Here is a 21483-nt window from a genome sequence, read left to right as displayed (position 1 = left end):
ACCAACCCACTCTCTTTAAATAGGGAGAATATACATTTAAATTTTTGTAAGCAAATGCTAGTTAAGCAAAATTTTCTTCACTATATTTCCCTGACAAACCTGGGTCAACGAGGCTACATGTAAGCACTTCTAGCAGAATTGAGAGTATCAACACCCTGCTTCAGGCCTTGCCTATGCTCTTCCAAACTCCTAGGAACAGGAGGCTTTGCTAAGCTTATTGCTGAGTGCTGGGCCTTTTTCAGCATTCTTGTGAATGTCTCTTGTCCAGAGGTTCACAAGTGCCCCAAACACCCTAAGCTGAGCTACATGTAGTGTTACACAGATTAATCAGGCAGCACCTTTCAACATTAAATAAGAAGGCTTGGCTTCTGTCACTTCCTATTTGCTACCCACCCAACACCCTCAGATTTGAGAGTGCCGGTATTTGAATTTAAATACAGTACCATGGTGTGATGTCTTCCCTCAAAGAACTTTTTGACTAATATGACTGGCCCTAGATGCTCTTGGGCAGCAATCCTAAATGCACTTACCCAGGAGTAAGTTCCATTGAACTCAATGGGACTTAGTTCTTAGTAGATAGGCATAGAATTGCACTGTTAAACCTTGCAACTACTCTCACTTTGGAGAGCTGGAGAAAAATAATGTTAAGGCTTATATGCTGTCGTGCTTGAATGTTGACTGTGCTTTTGTTCTTTTCGGATTCACCTTCATGGAGGATTCCTACACTATGTTCATGGGAATTAATGTAAGCTTTCCAAGAGGTGATTCAGTGTGTTACATCAGAGAAAACTACTTAGAAATCTCATCTACTCTGGTACTGAAATAAGCCTTGCAAAACCTGAACTGCTCAATCAAGGCAGAGCTCTTTGCAAAAGTTCAGAGCCTTTAAGTGCATTCAAAATTTGAATTTCAAATAAGCCTTTACTAAACCTGAACTACTGTGTCATCTCATCTGTGATCTGGCAGAGATCTTGCAAGACCTTAGCTCTTTTGCATACAAGGAAAGGATGAGATGTCTAGGTTGTTTTTAAATTCTAAAGTAACATTAATCAAGTCTGGCGATGGAAACTACTTTAATGACTTTGCTTTCAGCGCACAATTAGGATAAAGAATGAAGGCCAATATTAATATGATCTTCATGACTTTATTTTCATGGCAGGACAAATGGGCCTTTCAAATTGGAGGGGAAATTTTTAAGAACATGTTCCATAGTTGGTTTCCAAATGCTGGCACAGGTTTCCACAAACCTGTAAGTGCACAACTTCTGGTTTTATTCTAGGTGAGTTCTATCATGTTGTCCTTGCCGGGGAGGGGACAGAATTTTTAAAATCAAAAGTGGACAATCCTCTCCTTAATCCTGGGAAAACTGGAGAAGTAGGTTGGCACTCCCAAGGTCTGCCCTAGTCCTGATTTTGGACTATCTACTGTCTGATGATTGACAGAAGCCTAATTCAGGCATTTGCTCTCACAAGAAGAGCAAGTGCGTGAGAGCTTCACTGGAGAATGCCAGCTGAGCCATGCCCCCTGCTGAAGACGTGTGTACTTAGCCTCGCCCCTGCTCTCTGCTCATTCCAGTGTTGAACCACAGTAGTAAAGGGTGAATGCGAGGATGACTTCTCCATTGGAAAATTCCTCACCTTTTCCAAATTTTCATATTCTTTGGTGCAGAGCACTGCTAGGCTTGAGGAACCTGAGGTCTCACCTAAGGTGCCTAGACCCAGTGCTGTACTCAATCCTCCCTTTAAACTGCAAGCTGCTGGGGGAGCGCAGCTTTCTTCCTCATACAGTCTCATAATCCCACTTCTACTCCACAAACAAAGCCCCAGATTTTTGCCTATCATAGATGGACCAAGACAGAGCACCTGCCCTGTAACACCATTTGTGTTCTCAGTTGCTGGATGAGAGGGACCAATGGAGCAATTTCCTACTTTTTTACTTCTTCTTTTTTTAATGTATACTCATCTTTCTAGGTCATCATGCTAAGCAGATATTTAAAGAATAAGATCTTTGTTTAGTAGGCCAAGTTGCTTCAAATTCACTAATTTCAAGGACATAGTAGACTATGGATCAGGTATCCATTCACTGAGACTCCTGATGCAAAGTACTCCCTCAGGGTGAATCCCTACTGAGCCCATTCTTGCTCCCTGTCATTTCACAATCCTAGCCCTAAACATTCTCCCTGTATCAGCCCATGTTTATTCCTGCATACTATTTTGATTTCAGACACCTGTCTTAAGACTATGCCAACTATGCTGTCAACAGGCCAATTAACTTTCACTCTCCTACCAGCCTATTGATATAATTGAGATTAATGGCTTGCTTGGATTCACCTAGACTAGACTGGAGAAATGTTTGGTGCATTTTTATATTGCAACTAAAACATTTTAAACATTCTGTGGAAATAGGGTCATCACAAGAGTAGTTGCAGAAAAGGATGGCAGAACAAAATTTAAGCAACTAAAATTTTGCTTTAAGAAATGAAAATGAGGAATTCACAGGGACATTCACTTACCCTTCTTGAAAGCATTTGTCTTGATTATCTTTTGCTCTTGTGAAAATGATGTAAGACGATTCAAACATCCCAAATCCCTTACTAAACCCGTAGTCTGTTTGCAAAGTGTACAACCAAAAGAAGGAATCTAGAATAGTTGTGTTGCTGTTGAAGTACATTCAAGGTTTATCGTGTTAAGAAACCGATACTGTAAAAATAAAGTGTGTAGCAGCAGCAGTCTCTCTACAACTAAGAATTCAGCACAGCAAATGCACACACACGGATACATACACACTCACACACACGCACGCACACAGAGGCTGTAACACTTTCATTGACTGTGTGTGCACCTTGATTTGCTGGTTTGGAGACAATTAGAATGCCCACTGAAGCACAGATAGGTTAATCAAAAGACTTCTGGATGGCTTTAATATGAACCCAGCTACTTATATGAAGGAAGTACCGGGACAGTTTGTTTGCTTCCAAGCTTCTCCATTGTAAAAGTATCTTCACCTTTGCCTGCACATCTTGGCTCTTCCCTGAGTCATCTTCATGTGCTGCTGCTCCTCTTCAAAAATTAAGAGGCCGGAATGGCAAAGTTGTGGACCAAGAAATGCCAGTCGAGATGTACCAGATCAGGATCTTCTGAAGGCACAAATAAAAACTACATCCTCTTCCTTTTCCTCTTTCATCATCTTTCTCTCTTCCCCGGGAAAGTTGAGAAAATGTGGAATATATTTTCAGTGTTTGCAACTGTGTGCCGGTGACTGTCCTTTGGTACTCTGAAACAACACGGAAAATTGAAAAGTCTGGTTGTAATCAGACAGCTGCAGCAGAAAATTTCCCTCTGGAGAAAAACAGTTGTGGGGGTTTTATTATCAAAGTTTTATAGGGGTTTTTATAGGAGAGTAGCTCAGCCACCATTGAAAATACAGAGCTGAAAATACAGGGTACAGAGCCGCTTGGCAGGATGGGCTCCCAGTGGGAGAGAGGCAAGGTGCTTTGCCTTGAATAGGTGGGAAGATGGGACCCTGGAAAGGGGGGAGGGCTGTGTGGTTGGAGAAGGATCCAAATGTGTGTTCAGCTTTGATTTCCAAGCTGGAATGTTTGAATTCCAAACTATGTTAAATGACAGCAGGAGCGCACTGTGTTAATAGAACCTTTGGCTAATTGTGATAAGAATTATCACAAGAAATTACACACTTGGAGCACATCAGCTCTAAAGGCATGCTTAATGTAACATGTAATTTAGTTCTAAAAACAGGGCTTTTTTCTAATGGAACGCAGGGGGCCCCTCCCCTTCAGAGGCATTCCGGGGGGGAGCAAAACAAAGGCATTCGCTGGGTGGGTGCTGGGGGCTGCAGGGTGGGTGGGCACCTGGCCCCTGCCTGACCGCACAACAACCCCCTCCTACCCCCATCTCCAAGCTCTCACCTGAGCCCAGCCCGCCTCCCCTCCCCCCCGCACTCTGCTTCCCCGCGCAGCTTCCAAGCCGGTGGAGAGCGCGGGGGACATGCGCTGATGCCGAGGAGGAGGACGGACAGCCAGCCAGCCAGCCAGCCAGGGAGACAGGCTGCGGCACCCACAAAACACCCAGGTACTGGCTTGGCGGAGGAGGAGGGGAAAGAAGCTGGCTGGTGCAGCCCCCATGCCAATCTGCAGCACGAGCCTAGGCGTGTCTACTCAGAAGTAAGTCTCATAGTGTTCAATAGGGCTTACTCCTGGGAAAATGTCATAGCCTTGCAGCCTGAGTAGACCGGCAGAGGAGGGGCTCTGAGGCTGCAGTCCTCTCCACACCTTCCTGGGAGGAAGCCCCACTGCCTCTAGTGGGACTGACTTCTGAGGAGACAGGCAGAGAAAGGGCTCTGAGGCTTCATTCCTCTCCACACTTTCCTAGGAGGAAGCCCCTTTGACTCTAATGGGACTGACTTCTGAGTAGACAGGCCCAGGATTGGGCCCTGAGGCTGCCATCCTATCCACAGTAAGCCTCATTCACTAAAGTGGACTTCTGAGTAGACATGCATAGGATTAGGCTGCAATCCTAGGCACTTTCCTGGGAGTAAGCTCCATTGACTAGAACTAGACTTACTTCAGAGTAGACATACCTAGGATTGGGCTCTTAATCCTGGCAGAGATATATATCTGCACCCGTTTTCACATGCTAAGGGCAGGTGAAAAGGGATTCTACATGTGTACAATGTGTTGTCCAGCCTTGCCAGAGATCCTCCTCATCCTTCCCCCACAAGCATGCCCTCTGCCATCCAGCGTTTGCAGCTCCTCTCCAGCAATGCAAAGCAGCTGCTCAGGGCAGCAGAGAACATACAATTGCATGCCAAGCGCCTTCCCAAAGACACAGAGTATTCTGATACCTGAATTAAACCATACTTAATCGCTTGTTTGCAAATGTAGCTGTTTCTGTGTGCACCTAAGGACCCCTCTCGTGTAAGAATTCCTTTTTTGTCCTTACTCCCACAGTTGCTTAGAGTAATTTTACTACATGGAACTCATGCAAGCCTTTTTTGGAATCCATTCACTGCTTCCTCTCCTCAAAGTAGTGCCACACTACATACTACACGCTACAAGTGCACCTGTACAGTATTTTTCCCCCATGTATAGAAAAAGTAGCTAGGGGAAAGGGGATGTGGAGATTAACAGGCCAATCCTATGCATGTCTACTCAGAAGTAAGTTCATCTTTAGGGGGGAAGCACATAAAAATATTTTATTTCTCCAATAAAAAAATTGTTTATAAATAAATAAATAAATAAATAAATAAATAAATAAATAAATAAATAAAAGATTAACAAGTTGTGAGTTCCTGCACCTTTTGTTTTCTTTACAAAAAAAGCACTGTCTAAAACAACCAGTTCTCATGTGCTGATCTAAGGATTGCGTGTGGTGGGTTGGGGGCATGCAAGTCTAAAGTCACCCCACTAAGATTCTCCATACCTTTCCTCTTTGGATTTAGAGCTTTTCTGTATTCATGGTGAGGGTCTTCCACACAGTTGTTTTTGACATTTCTTCAGATATGTTAATGTCTGCAGGATCAGGTCTGCAATAAGCATTTTAGGTAGAGATGAAAATCCAATACAGTGAAATTGAAAGGATTGCAATGTGCTATAATTATGTTGATTCTCTGACAGTTATTAAGCATTAATTGACATCTAAATAGGGATGAATATGTTTCTGATAATTACCCATTTTTAAGTGTTTTCTGGAGCTATTAGTAAAATATAAATATGTTTGATTAACAGGGATGGGCAAGTTCAGTGTGACTTGACTCAAGTCGAGTCATAAGTCTCAGCCCCCCATGATTCGACCTGAGAATGAGAACCAAACAGGGGCACTTTCCGAATCGCCCAGGAAGTTTTTGCAACACGAAAAAACTCAAGTCTTGAGTTTTTCCTTTTAAAAAAAAAACCCAGCTGTGGAAAAAACCAGTACTGCTGCCAGAGTGTGTGTGTGTGTGTGTGTGTGTGTGTGTGTGTGTGTGTGTGTGTGTGTGTGTGTGTGTGTGTGTGTGTGTGTGAGAGAGAGAGAGAGAGAGAGAGAGAGAGAGAGAGAGAGAGAGAGAGAGATCACTTTAACCATTCCCCTGTTGTCCCTATTCCATCTTGGCAGATGTGCCCTGTCGTTGTCAGTGCAAAAACACTGCAGCTGTCCCACCTGCTTACATGCAAGGAGACTCTCCTTGCACCCAAGAAAGCTGGTGTAAGGAGAGCCTCCTCAGGTGTAAGGAGTGCTCCCTTGGATGTAAGCAGGTGGGACAGCTGTGGTGCTTTTCCACTGACAACAACACAGCAGTTCTGCCTCACCTGCCACTCTGACAGGGATGGGGCCTGCAGTGAGACTCTGTGCAACACATAGTGCTTTACAAGCAAAGGTGAGGCTCCCTGCAAAACATAGTGCTTTGCACCCCTCTAGCTATGCTACTGGAGCCATGCGGTTGGAAAGCGTGAACACTATGAACTGCCTCGTCCCCCTCCCTGGGTTTCTCCAGTCAATTGGAAGGCAACCCCATTGGGCTCCTGCCCTATCTCAACCAAAGAAAAAAAGCAAACTGCCCATCCTTCGTCCAATGATTATCAAAGGAGAAAAAAAGCCACTCCCCCTCCTTCTATATTTAAAAGCAAAACATTAATCCTTCCCTGCCCCCTGGCTGGAACTTCCCTGCTGCTCATCTGGTCTAAATGATGGCTCCACGAGGTCTTTCACGGCGAGTAAAAAGTAAGCAAGCAGAGTCAGACACAGACAGACTCCGGTGCACATGCGTGGGGAATTAGTGCTGAGTCAAGTGGCTTCAGACTTGTGTCAGTGCCCGAGTCATCGGTGCACGCGACTCAAGTCTCCACGACCCAGTGAAAACGTTGATTTTCACAACTCTGAATCAAGTCACCTGACTCAAGTTCCTATCCCTGCTGATTAAGTACTAATTATCTGTACGCTTGTTGAGCTGCAGAAATTGGGAAATTCCATACATGGATTCCCATGTGGACAGGTGGAATACAAATGTGAAAAACAGTATTTCCAGTCTCTCCAGTTCTTTTTACCAGTACCAAAGGTTTATTCTTAAAGACACAGTGCCAGAAGCAGACAAGTGAAATGGAAAAGTAGGCACATTTCCTGATCATGGCGGGGGGGGGGGGCAACAACCTCTAGTCAAGGCAGGAGCAGACAAGACACAATCTATTTATGGAAACACCGACATCGTCACTATGGTGTGAAAAAATATCATTCAAAAATTGACAGTGGCTTGAGAGAACTCAAACCATCCTCAAAATAAACCAGGGAATTTCAGAAGCATATCATTCAAATTGAACCAATTAATACCTGCACCAATATGCGCTTCCAGAGAAAAGCATGACCATGGTGAACATCTGTCATCCAACAGAAGTATAACAGGACTTGATCACCTGCCTCCCTGTTTTTGTGCTGAAGAAGTACTCCAATACTTTCCCAATAGCCGTTGGCACATTTATTTATTTTTTATTTTTGCTTAATTACGCTTTCTTTATTTCTTTTACCTGCGGTTATTTTTCGGTGAAAGATTCTGCTCTGGCATTGGAGCAATCCTTGGAACACTGAGATAACTTTTATTTGCCATAGGGATTTCAATCACAGTGTCTGACGCCACTTCCATCATTTTATCAGATTCCTATTTGCAAAAGAAAACATAGCATTCTTGTTCAAATGGGATGAAAATCTTACCACCCTCCACACATATTCTGATCGAGTTATAGCCCTATTATGATAGGCTGGCCCACAACATGCAGTAGTACCAGCACAGTCTGCACTGCATGCTGGGGGGTTAGCCAGGGAACATGATGCAGCAATAAAAGTAAGTAAAATTCATAATGGGCCTACTCAGATCTGTGCCTACCCTTTGGCTGGTGTAAGTCTATGTGGGCCTAAGGTGCATGTTGGGGCCACAAAAGGATCATATTGGTGGCAATATTCACCCACTTCCTGCCTTTGGAATGCTTCCAGCAGGCCCTGATCCCCATCTAATCCCAATCCACCCCCAGATCACCCCCTTTGTTTGGGGGGGGTGCAGGCTCTTTATGGAAGAGGTGTGGAGCTGCCTCCTTTTCGCTGCAGTGGCTCCAAATAGCATAGCAGTGGTGCAATGTTCATGCCATCATTAGGCCTTTTACAACAGTGTAAAGGAAGATATTCTATGGTAAAAGGCCCATAGGATTGGACCACTACAATTAAGGCTGTAGTCCTATACACACTTACTAGTACAAGTAGATACCCCTTATCTGGACATCTGATATCTGGACTATTCTGAAATCAGACATTTTTGTCCAAGACTTTTTTTTAAACTTCCTGTAATATGAACACTAGAACATCCTGTGCTCATTCCCACATACAGGGGGACAGCCAGGTACAGGCTGTAAGTTCTATTCTCTGCTCTGAGGAGTGTACCTATACAGACATTATTAAAAATCTCAAAGAGGCCAGCATGCACCCAGATGTGTCACAGGAAAAGAGCAAGAAGAAGCATTTCTCATTATACATATGCAATTATTCCAAAATCCACACACCTTCCTGTCCCAAGCAGTCCAGAAGGGATACTCAACCTGTATCCTAGTACTCACTGATTTCTATAAGACTTGCTTACCACCAATTCTTGCAAATATTTATGTATTTATTTACATAATGTATATCCTGTCTTTCCCTCCAAAAATACTGTGCCCATCATATTTACTTGTGCTTTACAGTTCCTCACCCGCTTTCTTGCGTTCAAGAAAACAAATAAATAAAAGCTGCCTGGTTTGTGTTAAGCATGAAAGTGCCATTTAGGTCTCCAGCGTTCTGTTATTGCTGCAATTATTTTAAGGGCGCAATCCAAACCCGCGCTGGAGCAGGCAACCCAGGAGGCTTGCACTGCATCCAACGCAGGTTTTTGGCCAGCAGTGGCTCAGCCAGAGGCAAGGGGAAGCTATTCCCCTTACCCCTGGGTAAGGGCTGCTGGCCCCAATGGGTTTCCTTAGACCTGCGCCACCTCTGAAGGTGGCGCAAGTCCGAGGAGAGTGGAGTGGCTTGAAACTACTCCGTTCTCCCCGGGGACAGGGGTTGGGATCTGGCATAACTGCCAGGTCCCAGCCCCACCCCTGGCTCCCCCGCCTGGCCCCTGGGGCTGCTCATCGACCGCCCTCCCCCGCCCAGAAACACCCCCTCCCGCTGCCTCCCCACACCTACCTTCGCTGCTTGTGTTGGCGCGGGTATACTGGAGGTGCACATCTAGATGTGCCAACGCAGTTTCCTCCCACAGAGGCGCAAACAAGCTTTACAGCACGTTTGCCACCCTCCCGGGGCTCCTGTGCCAGTATAAGTGCTGGTTAGGATTGCGCCCTAAGTTTCTTAGCATCAGTCTAGTCTTTCATTGGAGGGATCTTCAAAAAAAGATGGGCAAAACAGAGTAAAGGACAATCAGAGATTGGCTAATGAAAAATTAGTAGCAGGGGGAATCAGGAGGCAGCAGAAGTGCTGGGAACTGACAAGTGGCCTGCTAACCATGGACTTGAGTAAGTCTTGGGGAGAAACACGGTGGAAAAGGCAGCAAGTGGCCCTTGATAAACAAACACAAGAGGACCTTGGGCCTGGCACCTGACACTGCTGTTGCATATTCAAATTTCAAAAGACAGAGAGAGAGAGAAAGATGTGGAAATAGGTCTATTTACATCTTCATTTGTCTTCTTTGTTGCGTCATCCAGTTTCTTCTTCTTGCTCTCAGGCATGAGATCATCGAGCCAGCTGAGTTCACGTTTTGAAAAACATAAATCCATCAATTTTCTGACGAAGACCAGTGCCAAAACCTTGTTGGAGGAAGACACACATTGTGACTTGTGATGTTAATAACAGGCTGAATTCATTCCCAGGCTGCCCATCTGTCTGTGTGCATTCATTTTTCAAGTGGAACAACCTCTGCCCCCCTCATCAACCAAGACTGTTTTATAATTCAAAGCGTATCATAGGAAATGGGTAATAGATCTGATAATTGCATGGTGAGTGAAGCAGGACAGTGTGACACTTTACTATGTTCTCAAAGGAAAAGGAAGATGCCAGGATGAGACATCTGCTACCATATGTATTCTTTCTTATTGCTGTACAGGTCATCCAAGAGGGCATTTTGTGGGATGTTACAGGAATTGGGGGGGGGGGAGCAAATAGGATTGGATTTATGGCCCAATTCTAACAGGGCCTTTGGCAGTGTTAATTATGGCTGATGCAAAGTTCCACACGCCATACAATACAGCCAGGTCCACACACCAGCGCATGGTGAAAGAGCCCCAATGCTGATGTCAATGCAGGGGACAGGGGGAAGCAGGGGGTGGAGAAGAATAGGGAGGAAATTGGGGCAGGGATGAGGGCAGATCGAGGTCAGGAAGAAGGTGATATTGGTGGCAGCAGCACTGTTGATATCCTATCCCCCTTCCTGGCCTCAGTCTACCTTTCCAGGTCTTGCACAGCTCCAACCCAGCAGGCCAGCGAGGATTTACCTGGGGCAAGGGACAAATTTTCCCTTACCTCGAAGGAGGCATTCACAGCCCAAAATTCTTCTGCAGGATTCAGCGCACAACCCATTGGTGAAGATACACTGCCACACAGGGAATTAGGTAGGATTGGGCAGTCAATATATTTTTCAAATTTACTTTTGTAAAACACAGGCAGTCTGATCAAGCTGGGGGGGCAGGGGCATACCTACATGGAAGCAGGCTTCTGAATGTATGATCTAGTTGGATGAGGAATTGCAACAAAACATTTCCAGGACCAGAGGCAAAAGTGGGATGAGCACAGGCCTTTGAGATGCTAGGACAGTGAATGCATTGCCCTGCTCAGAAAACTGCTGATCTTGCTGATCCTACTGTTCAGGAGCAGAAGTTAGGGGGCTAGATTCAGACCTTCCCCCCGGTTCCATCTCCCTAAAGAGTTGATTGGTGCTACTGCTGACTGTCTCACCTAGGATACGCATGTACTTCCTAGTGTGTCCTGCTGCTCTATAAGGCTCACCTGCAGTAGTGTAGCTAAGGGGGTGCAGGGGGTAGCAACTGCACCAGGCAACAAGTTGTGGGGGGCAACAAGCTGAACTTGCCGCTAATGGCCTAAACTGTGAAAACCTTGGTATGTATAAATTATACCGTTATATCTCATTGGAAAGGTAATTTAATGCTGAATGCAATGAAACAAACCACGTTAGAATATCTGTATTCTATCAAATGTTGTGGCCAATTAACCAGAAATAAATGTATTTATTTACCTAATAAATTTGATTTTGTTGTGGGGGAGGGGCTACAACATTTTCTTTGACACTGGATAGCAGATGTCTTCACTATGCCACTGCTCACCTGGCAGTGACACAAGAAAGGGGCTTCTCAGTAGTGACCCCACAAATGTGGAACTCCCTGCCCTCTACTGCATAATTGCCTCTCTCCTGCCAGAGGCAGAAGAGCTGATTATTTAAACAAGTGTTTCCAGGACTGACTTGATTCTTCTTATGATTTTATTTATTCTGTATTTTGTGCTGCTTAATTTTGTTGTATTTTTATATTGTTTGTGTTTTCAACTGACTGTGTTTTTAATTGACATTGTAACTGATATTTTACTCAGCTACCCTGAGTTTCCTAAAGGGAGAAAAGATGGGGTAGATCAATGGTTCCCAATGTCCTACTTGGACTTTTGGAACCCTGTACATCTTTGCGGGGGGAGGGGGGAGAGCAGCAACACAATCACTACGATCATGCTGCTGACAGGCAGGAAGGGGTTTTTTCACTTACCTGGGGGTTGCTATGGCTCTCTGAATGGTCTGGGGAGCCTGTGAACCCCTCTGCAGCCCTCCTGGCAGCTTCAAAATCTTGAAAAAAAGGGGGGAAACCCACTTCCTGATTTCGTCCCTAAACTGGAAGTGCATTTTTCGTCCTTTTTCCCCCATAGCAACCCCCAGGTAAGTGAAAAAAAAACCCTCCCTGCCTGGCAGCAACACAATCATAGCGATATCTGGACCATTCCCCTTAAAGGGAATGGCCCTTTTTCAGTTCACCTGGTGGGCTGTTACCCACCAGTTTGGGAACCACTGGGTAGATCACCAATAATAATAATACCAAGACTGTGATCTGTATTTACTTTTGTGGTTGTCATGTTGCTGCCACTGAGGTAAGGGAACAAACATTTCCTTACTTTGAGGAGGCCTCTGTGAGTGACACCCAACTGCAGGATGCAGCACATGTCCCATTGGCACTGCGATGCTAGTACTGGAAAGCACTGATATAAGGGGTTAGGATTGCACCCCTAATAGTAAGAAAACTTTTACCATTTTGCATCTTAGGTTATAATATTGCTACAACTAAATAAATATTTAAATACAGAAAAGCCATTTGGAGGACAACATTCTACAAGTGAAACAAAAGGTCTTAACATGATACAGGTGCAATACACAGATCTTAAGCTAATGTTTTGCAAATATAATTCCTACCCACATAGAAGTATTTTTACCATCATAGGAAAGACAATAGCAGCAGGAGATGCTTTAATGACCCAGAGAAGGACAAGGCTGCTCAGCTGGATTACAGTGAAGAGGTGTACTTTCCGCAAAGGGACATGCCGCAGGTAGATGAAGTCTGGCTGATGTTTGGGTGGCATGGCAAACAGCTTCAAGCGATCAAAGAGCTGCAGAGTATATGACAGAAGAGTTCATGCATTTGACATTAGGCATTAATTAAAGAAGCCTATGCCATAAATAGCCCTTTACAAATCCTTCTAAGATGACTAAGGGCATTTGCAGACATGACACAGCTGCAATTATTTTTTGCATTTCCTGTTCTAATAGCTTGAAAGGAATATTTATGTCAACCAGAATGCATATTTCATTTTTAAAAACATGTCTTTTCCATTACTAATCCCACATTAACAACATAGTTGGGGTCATTGTAGCAATGAAAGCAAAACACACTGCCTTCACTAAGGGGGATCCTGCAGTTTAGGAAGGGGAGCAGGCAATATAAAAATAAGGAAGGAAAAGTAGGTTCTTCCATTAAACAGATACAGAAACTTCTCAGGGTGCCGCATTCCTCATCAAAATGCATACCTGAATTCCTCTCAAGGAAGAAACACCCATGTATAGGAACACTCCATAGAGAACAGGCATAGGTATAAACTGGAAAGAGAAAGAGCATATTAACCTTATACTTCAGATGCAGAAATACCTGTGATAAAAATATTGTCTGCCTTTTATGGCTTTGTTGCATGCTTTATTTGCACTGGCATAATTTTCCTAGCAGATCCCTGATGCATTATATTTTCTATCTGATTGCAAGAGAGACATGTGATTCCATTTCTATCTAGGAAAAAAAAATGCCTATCAAAAGGTTTTTTAAAAAAATGATTCCATAAAGAGAATAAAATCCACTGTGTTATGGCTATGAAGACCCTTCCTTAGCCATTCTTTTACGATGACACAAACTACTTTCTGCATATACAGTCCGATTTCATCATCCACAGGGGTTCCAGGAACCAAGTCGTCGTCCCCAAGTGTGTCCCTTCAAAATCGAGGTTTAAATACTGCTTTTTTTAACCTTCACAGAGCAGCAGTGATACGATAAGTGACAATAATGATAAGGCATTATCATTAAGCAGAATGGCATTAGTATGCGAAATTAGTTTTGGTAATAGGGTTTGCAACATGAGATTCTGTTGCAAAAGTGACTTTTGCTAATTGTGTAAGAGGCACTTTTTCAAGTGGGTGCTCCTTTTTTTAGCAGGGGGAGGGTAACTGGCCCACCTCACCCCAGCACTGTCTGTTCTAGTGGCTGTCTGCTGGTATTCCTTGGCATCTTTTTAGATTGTGAGCCCTTTTGGGACAGGGAGCCATTTAGTTATTTGATTTTTCTCTGTAAACCGCTTTGTGAACTTTTAGTTGAAAAGCGGTATATAAATACTGTTAATAATAATTAATAATAATAATAATTTATGGGTTGTACAGGTCTGCCCTTCTCATCTGCAGTTTCACCATCCATGGATTTGACTCAACATGGATGGCCACCCCACAAAGGATCCTGCCAATCCCCCCAAAAAGTATTTCTTTAAAATGGTTTAAAAACCTCTTTTTTTTTTTTTTACTTTTACAGAGCGACAAGCAGGCAGTCTTCAGCAATTAGAATGCCTATTTTCAGGCCATGCTGAGGTAACTGGTTAAGAGGCACTTTTTCAAGTGGGTACTCCTCTTTTATTTAGCAGGGGGAGAGTAACTGGCCCACCTCACCCCAGCAGTGTCTTTTCTAGTGGCTGTCTGCTGGTGTTGCATCTTTTTAGATTGTGAGCCCTTTGGGGACAGGGAGCCATTAGATATTTGATTTTCTCTGTAAACCGCTTTGTGAACATTTTGTTGAAAAGCCGTATATAAATACTGTTGTTGTTGTTGGAAGTGACCCCCCCCTCCTTTGGCCTTGGAGCATTTAAAGAATGCAACATGGAAGTGATTAAATGCTTTTGTGTTGCATTGGGGTGACCAAGGGCCAAAGAAATGGGTCATGACCTTGGTGCAACCTGGAAATAGCCATTCTAATTGCTGAAGACTGCTTGCCTGCCACTCTGTAAAGACGAAAAGAGCGGTTTTAAAACCATGATTTTAAAGGGATGCTTTTTCCCCCTGGGGATTGGCAGGGTCCTTCGCAGTGGCCATCCGCCTTGAGTCAAATTCATGGATGGTGAAACTGCAGATGAGAAGGGTGGACCTGTACAACCCATAAAGGCACTTTTTGCAACAGAATCTCATGTTGCAAACCCTATTGCCAAAACGAATTCCTCATACTAATGCCATTCTGCTTAATGATAGCCTTACCCAGGTAGGCAACAATGATCACCCTCGTAGACCCTTGAACGTTCTTCAGTGTTTTTACCTTTAATGCTCCGGTGATAAAAATAGAGCAACCCATCAGTACAAATATCATCAATCCTGTGGCCCTCTGCTCACGTATGCCCAGGAATTTAGGCTGTTCTCCAGGTGCTGCTGTGCTGGACTCCAATTTGAGACTGTTCACATGACTGATGGAAAGAACAGTGGCAGCAACAAACCAAGGCAACCCCATCACTGAGCACACACCAAGCATGATGCCCACCATGAGAAGGTCCAGGTGATATCCACACCCTTTCTGTGGAGATACAATTAACAAATAGAAAAGCTGGAAGTGTAATTGTTTTGAAATACTAACAAGTTCTAGAGAACAGATTATGGTATGCTCCAAATGCAGCACAGAGCAAGTGAGGGCTAAGATTAGATCCTAAGATTCATGCATTGATATTTTTATGCCAGTAGGGTTGAGAAGCGGAATATCCAGCATGTGTCAGATGCCAGATTCTTGTGAAAGCACTTTAAATTAGGCTCTGTCTGTTAGGAAGTGCTTTCTCTCATACTTGCCTCCCTAAGCACTGAGATCTTATTCCTTATCCTTCCTTTACTACAGTAGTAATTTTTGGGCTACAACCCAGTATTTTTTGTGTTACCAAACACTAGCCACAATTTCTTCTTCTAGAGCAGAACTCTTTTTTTGCTTTGAGTTTCATTTGGCTTTCATAGGGCCTCTTGCTCAAGCGCCCTTCATTTCATTTGGTGCTGATTTTAGCATGTGTCCAACACATGCTGGCCAAGAGTAGCAGAGAAGGTAAGGAGTAGTTATGGAGTAAGTTAAGTAAGTTGTTAAGGAGACTGAATTTGCATGAGCATCACCACCACTTTAAGCAGCACTCTGCTGTGCTTACTTACATGTAAATTCAATCAGTGACAGGGACTTCAGGTTGTCTTATGTTGAGTCAGGGTACAGTTTTGCTTACAGTTACCCAGTGGCAGATCTCCCCAGCCCCGCAACCCAGGGTAAAGGTCTACTATGGCGCCTCCCCCACAGACTGTCGCCGCCCCCGAGTGAAAATTCGCCCCCCCCACTCATCTGAGGCTCACGGAGCCTTGCATGACCTGAGCCTGCATAGGGGAAGCCTCTCTGAGGTTCCCCAAAGCTATAAACCTTGCTTCTGCGGGGTTCTAGAGGCTCACGCCAGGGGCATTTGCCCCATCGGACTTCATGGCAGGTCCGCAAATGCAGTGACCTGTAATGGTTTGCCAGTTTGAGGAAGGAAATTTTCCTAGACCTTCCTGAAGATGCTGGGAATTCAATGCCTGGGACCTTCTGTATACAAAACAGAGCTGTACCCTCTTCCCCTTAAACCACCTGAAACTGAAAGTGGCACATCTGTTTACAAATCCATTAGTTCATGGATAGGTGAGTCTAGTTTTGGCTTGAAATGGCAAGCAAAGGTACTGCCCAGCAAAGACTTCAGACTTCTAGTTCAAGCAGCAGGTTTGAAGAGATTGTGTTCCTCACTGTATCTACCCCCAAAATATGAGAAATGTGGCAACAAAATGACTCTTAATAAAATACTATCAAAATACAAAACTCAGAGCCCAATCTTATTTTTGCCTCCCCAAATTTTTCCCTTCCCAAATTCACCAAACCGGCGAATGCTGCATTCCATGGTGGGCAGGGGGAGTGGGCCAGAAGGCTTCAGCGGAGAAAGGGGATTTTTAATTCCCTTAGCCCCATGTAAGCCCCTAGACCTGCAATGGGTCTCCTTGGACCTGCACCAACAAGTTTGCCAGAGCTTGTCTGAGGAGACAAAGGGGACAGGGAGGCTTCAGCCGGAGGGGATAAATTCTGGTGCGGACCATCTGCGATGGATCCTCCGCCCCCATTATGCCCACCCCATTATGCCCATCCCTATCAGGTTTTGACTCCTCCCTGCATCTGCCTTGCCCCCACCCCCTCCTACCTCTCTCGATGCATTGTCTGCTCTGGCAAGAGGGGACCTTGGCAATGGCGTGGGTGGGAAGGCCCAGTGCGCTAACTCATGCGCTGCCAGAGCACCTTTTGTGACAGATGCTGAGAGCTTTACAGCAGTCAGCACCATAGTACAAGCCTTGCCACCACTGGGCTGTGAGGGAAAGATTGGGCTGACAGTAGTGTATGAACAGAAGAAAGGCCCTGCTGGATCAGATCCATTTAATCCTTACTCCCCCAATAGTTAACTAGATGCCTCTGAGAAGCCCACGGACAGGAAGTGAGAGGAACAGCCCCTTTTGTTGTTCTAACCCGCACAACTGCAGCCCAAGCACTGAGATACGTTTAAGGATGACCACGTGGCCTGTTTCTACACGTTCAGCTGCTGCTCAGACTCATCTCAGGAAAAATGATTGGTTCAGACAAACCCTTAATTATTCCTAATAGCAGCTTTTAAAAAGCTTTTAGTGGGTTTGCTGTTAATGCGTTTTCTGATGTCTGAGTTTTAAAATTGCTATTACTTTCCCAAGACCAGAGGCCTCATGGGCGCATTTAGAAATATATATATTTCTTTTTTCAATTCTTTTTCAGGGAGTAGCACAATTCACTTATATCTCTATTGTAAATAAAAGCATGGGAACCTTCTATGTGCACAGCACTCCCATTACCTTAAGTTTATGTTCCTTTCTGTTCACAATAATTGCTGTGATTTGCTGGTCCATAAATATCAATATGGTACAGAGCAAAGCGGGGACGATGGCTGCTACCACCGTCCACCAGGGATTGGATCCTATCGGGCTAATGATCCACCCACGGTCATCTCTTGTGGGCTGTGGAAAAACACACAGATGGAACATTATGAGTGCATATGTCTTGTTGAGTGTCCAGTGCATTTCCTGAGAAAATTCTAGGAATGCGGTTTCACGAAGTCTACAGCCTTGCCTTTAATTTGTTACTCTGAATGCAAATATAGCCATTTTGCCAAGCAGATCACATTTTTGGACATGACCTTAAGAAAATCATCAGATCTGCTATACATGCATTCCAGCACTCATGTGTAGGACTCCCCATTCATGACAGTGCAACGATTCAACCGCAATCCACTTTCCCCACACAACAAGACCCCTTGGTGTAAGAAGGAAGCATGGCAGGGAGAGGGCAGCAATGGTGCCCTTATGCTACATTCTGTGAGCCAATTGTCAGCCCCCATTGTGAGAAACCCTGGATTATTACTGTCTAGTAAAAAGGTACCTTCAGGGCAGTTTTTAAACTGTGTTCCTGGGTTTCCTCAAAAACATTCCAGGCTGGTGATAGAGAACAAGCTGCCTAAAGGCAGCATTGCTTGGCATTACTAACCTTTTCCCTCTAATGTGCAGCTGTGAGAGAGTATTGGCACCCCACAAGAAGTGAGAATCCTCTTCACCAACCATGGATTCCAGGGGTTACCCTGCAGCCAAATTGTTTTGGAAAGGGTTCCCTGAGTGAAGAAAGTTTTAAAGCCACTGCTTTCGGAAACAAGGAGCACAGAAGAAGGTTCATGACCCACTTGCCAAGTTCAGAAGAGGGCTTTAGCTTTCCCAAGGTAAGCACTGATAAACCTGGTTCTCTGAAACTACCCTAAGAAGCAAAGGCCTTATTGTGTGCAAACAGATTTCAAGCATTTTGGGTGTCAAGCAATAACTGCCCCTTTGGCAGTGGCTGACAGTACCTTTCAGTTATGACTAGAGTGTTCCTTTTGCCTTGCTTGTGCAACAAGATACGATCTATTGGGGCAGTTAAGTTTTCTCCTATTTCTGTGACTCTTGCTGCTGCTATGATTTTGTCTCCCAGTATCTCAAAGCTGCTCTTTCACACCTCCAGTCATGAATTCCTGCTGCTTTCCATAATCTACTTTGGTCCCGTTGATAATATAACCTATGCCCAATCCACTGCAGATAAGGAAACGGGACATTTATGTGATGCCCACAGATGTCCCCCTCACCCAGCTACACTTTGCCACAAAACATGACTCCCTCTCAGAAGAAAGGAAGAGGCAACAGCCCTTTCCTTCTCTGCTTCAATCATTCAGACACATAAAGAAAATGAGGTGCCTACCTTGAACTGACTGGGGACGTGTAGCTTTGGTGATGGGACACCAACTAAAAAGTCAATCAACATCATAGTGACAATGGTAATGAAAATAGCAAAATCACCTATCATGGAACGTACCTAGTACAAAAATAGAGGAGAGAGAGCTCAGCAAGGTACATGTTGGCTTTCAGAGCACTTAGCTTGTGCTATATCTCATAGTGGCAAGCAATACAGATGGACAGTTCAGGGTTTAAAATCACAGCAGGCTAGAAAACCATCAACCCATCCCATCGCTAGCCTCAGTGTGGGACTGTTTGCACATCAGCCCATTTGAAAATGAAACCCCATCATTCAGATGATAATGTGTTCCTAGAAAAGGAACAGAACAGGGACACTGCAACAAGTTGTGTTTGAAGCAGGTGATTTCCGCAAGCGGGCTAAGTAACATGCTATGAAAGGAAGACCCACATAAGCAGGAATCCCCCCCCCCCCCAGGAAATGAGTCAGGCCACCTGGCTGGTAGGGGTTCCTTCTTCACTCCTGGTGTGGTGATAATGCAGAATACCAAAACTATTCAGTCAATCACAGTTATGTATATTAAGTAATGTGCTCTAATTAGAGCTTAAATGTGCTAACGTCTACTTACTTTTGTTGGGAAATAGCTACTGGTTTTAAATGTTTTCAGCGTGGATGACAAGATAAAGGTGGAAAAGAACAAGATGCAGCTCCAGAAAAGAACATCGGGGGTAAAAGGGCCTTTGGGTCCACAAGTAAGTCCAACAAATTCTCCATGCATTTTCTGACATTCCTGAAAAAAAATCAAATCAAATCACTGAACAGTTGCAACAAGTGCTGGACTTCGGTGATGAGGGGGACGACTACATGATTGAACTGCTGCAAACATTTGAATAAGTTAGAGCTAATGCCACTATGGAAGAATGAATGACAACAACTTGAAACAAAGTTCCAATTCAGGCTAAATTGGCCACATTATTTCCTGACAGCAACAACCTGCATATGCTTGGGAAGAATTGTTCTAGCACAATTCACAAGCCACAACCACAAGGTTTGGAAACATATATATATAGGAAATGTATTTGGTTTTTGTTTTCTTGTTTGTTTATTTATTTATTTATTTAATTTATTTATTTATTATATCCCACCCTTACACCAAGAAATTTTTGTTGGATACCTTTCTGTTCCCATTCACATTTATCCTTACAACAATTCTGAGGTTGAGTAGGCTTAGAGATATGACTGGCCCACAGAAACCCAGTGTGCTTCATGGCAGAGATTTGAGTCTGGGCATCCCTGACCTAGTCCAACACTCTAATGTCTGCACTGGATTCAGTGCATGAAATTTAGTATCAGGACAAAGCAGTAGGAGAAGGGGAATTGAAATGAACGGTGATTTGGAGCATGGGTTCAGATTACTCCAAAGTAAAACTGGATGCTCTGAAATTGAGTAGTTTAGCCTACAGATATAGACTTTTAAGTCTTCCCAAATACAAGCCATTGAAAATATACAAAAAGACAAGAACCTAAGGAGAGCTCTGTTGGATTGGGCCAAAGGTCCACTTTTCCTTCACACAGAGGTTTCTTTTACCCATTGTGGCTATTAGCCACTACTAAATCGATCATCTATGAATTGTTTCATACTTGGCCTTAAAAAATATCATCTAAACTAGTGCCACTACCAGCGTAGCTGCTTATAACAGGATGTTCAGCAATATACTTCACCATCAGGCCCTGGACTCAAGAACTAGAACCATAAGAACTTAAGAACATAAGAACCAAGATCTATGGAGTCTACAGACCAAAAGTCTCAACAGGCTGGCCAGTCACTGTGCCAAAATTTATCTTATGGTCACAGGATTCTTAAGGCCCAATCCAGCTCCTGAACTGGTTTGCTGACTGACTGAAGTCCTTCCAGACCAGCCAAACCCAGGCTAAACAATTCCCATGGCAATTCAATAAATCAGGATTTCCCATCTGCAATCTAGCAGGCCTATCCTTGGCAGCCCCAGCTGTCCTCCTTTGTCCTGCACTTCAGTGATGAACTGCCTTTGCCCCTGTCTTCAACTTTCTTGGCTGACTGAATGTGCTTACTACAGCCTCTATCTGACTTCCCAGGTGCTACCTCTCAGCTCAGTTCCACATAGCCATGGTTTTTCAGAGACAAAAGAAATCCCTTATTTTTCCACTTGGACTTGCCCATCTGTTTTCCCCCCAGTCCTTCGAAGACTGCAGAACACATGCAAGTCCAGCTTTGTGCATCACTGAAAACCTCAGTCAGCACTGTAGTTGTCCGTTTTCTGTCACCCCACCCAACAACTGCTTCAATGTACGGAACACTAACGATGCAAGGGTGGGTGGGTGGGTAGTTGAATCACTGAGGTCTGCAACCTCAAGTAAAGGAGGAAAGGGAGTTGACCCTGCTGTACTTCTCCTTCATCCTGCTTAAATAATCAGGACCCTGTTCAAAATGGAGATGGGCGAGTTGACACTTCTAGGAACCCTTGAGAAGAACAACTGACCCATGCTGGCCATCAGTACATGGGGTGGTCCACAGGAGCTTAGGAAAGCTGGCTGAAGCA

General features: G+C 44.3%; 1 protein-coding gene across 1 annotated transcript in view; it reads right to left on the bottom strand.

Annotated features, from left to right (window-relative positions):
• Positions 1-5453: 5453 nt before the first annotated feature.
• Positions 5454-21483, bottom strand: part of SLC4A8 (solute carrier family 4 member 8) — a 54991-nt gene continuing 38961 nt past the window's right edge. Inside the window, exons 15-23 of the mRNA XM_066616021.1 lie at positions 19533-19694; positions 18911-19024; positions 17485-17646; positions 14888-15139; positions 13078-13146; positions 12486-12659; positions 9677-9811; positions 7514-7644; positions 5454-5541 (exon numbers count right to left, since the gene is read on the bottom strand). Coding sequence (XP_066472118.1) covers positions 5454-5541; positions 7514-7644; positions 9677-9811; positions 12486-12659; positions 13078-13146; positions 14888-15139; positions 17485-17646; positions 18911-19024; positions 19533-19694 — 1287 coding nt within the window. The remainder of the gene's footprint in view (positions 5542-7513; positions 7645-9676; positions 9812-12485; positions 12660-13077; positions 13147-14887; positions 15140-17484; positions 17647-18910; positions 19025-19532; positions 19695-21483) is intronic.

The sequence above is a fragment of the Tiliqua scincoides genome, chromosome 2, assembly GCF_035046505.1.
Source record: "Tiliqua scincoides isolate rTilSci1 chromosome 2, rTilSci1.hap2, whole genome shotgun sequence".
NCBI lineage: Eukaryota > Metazoa > Chordata > Lepidosauria > Squamata > Scincidae > Tiliqua > Tiliqua scincoides.
The sequence above is the reverse complement of the archived record's forward strand: the minus strand, read 5'-3'. Positions and strand labels throughout refer to the sequence as shown.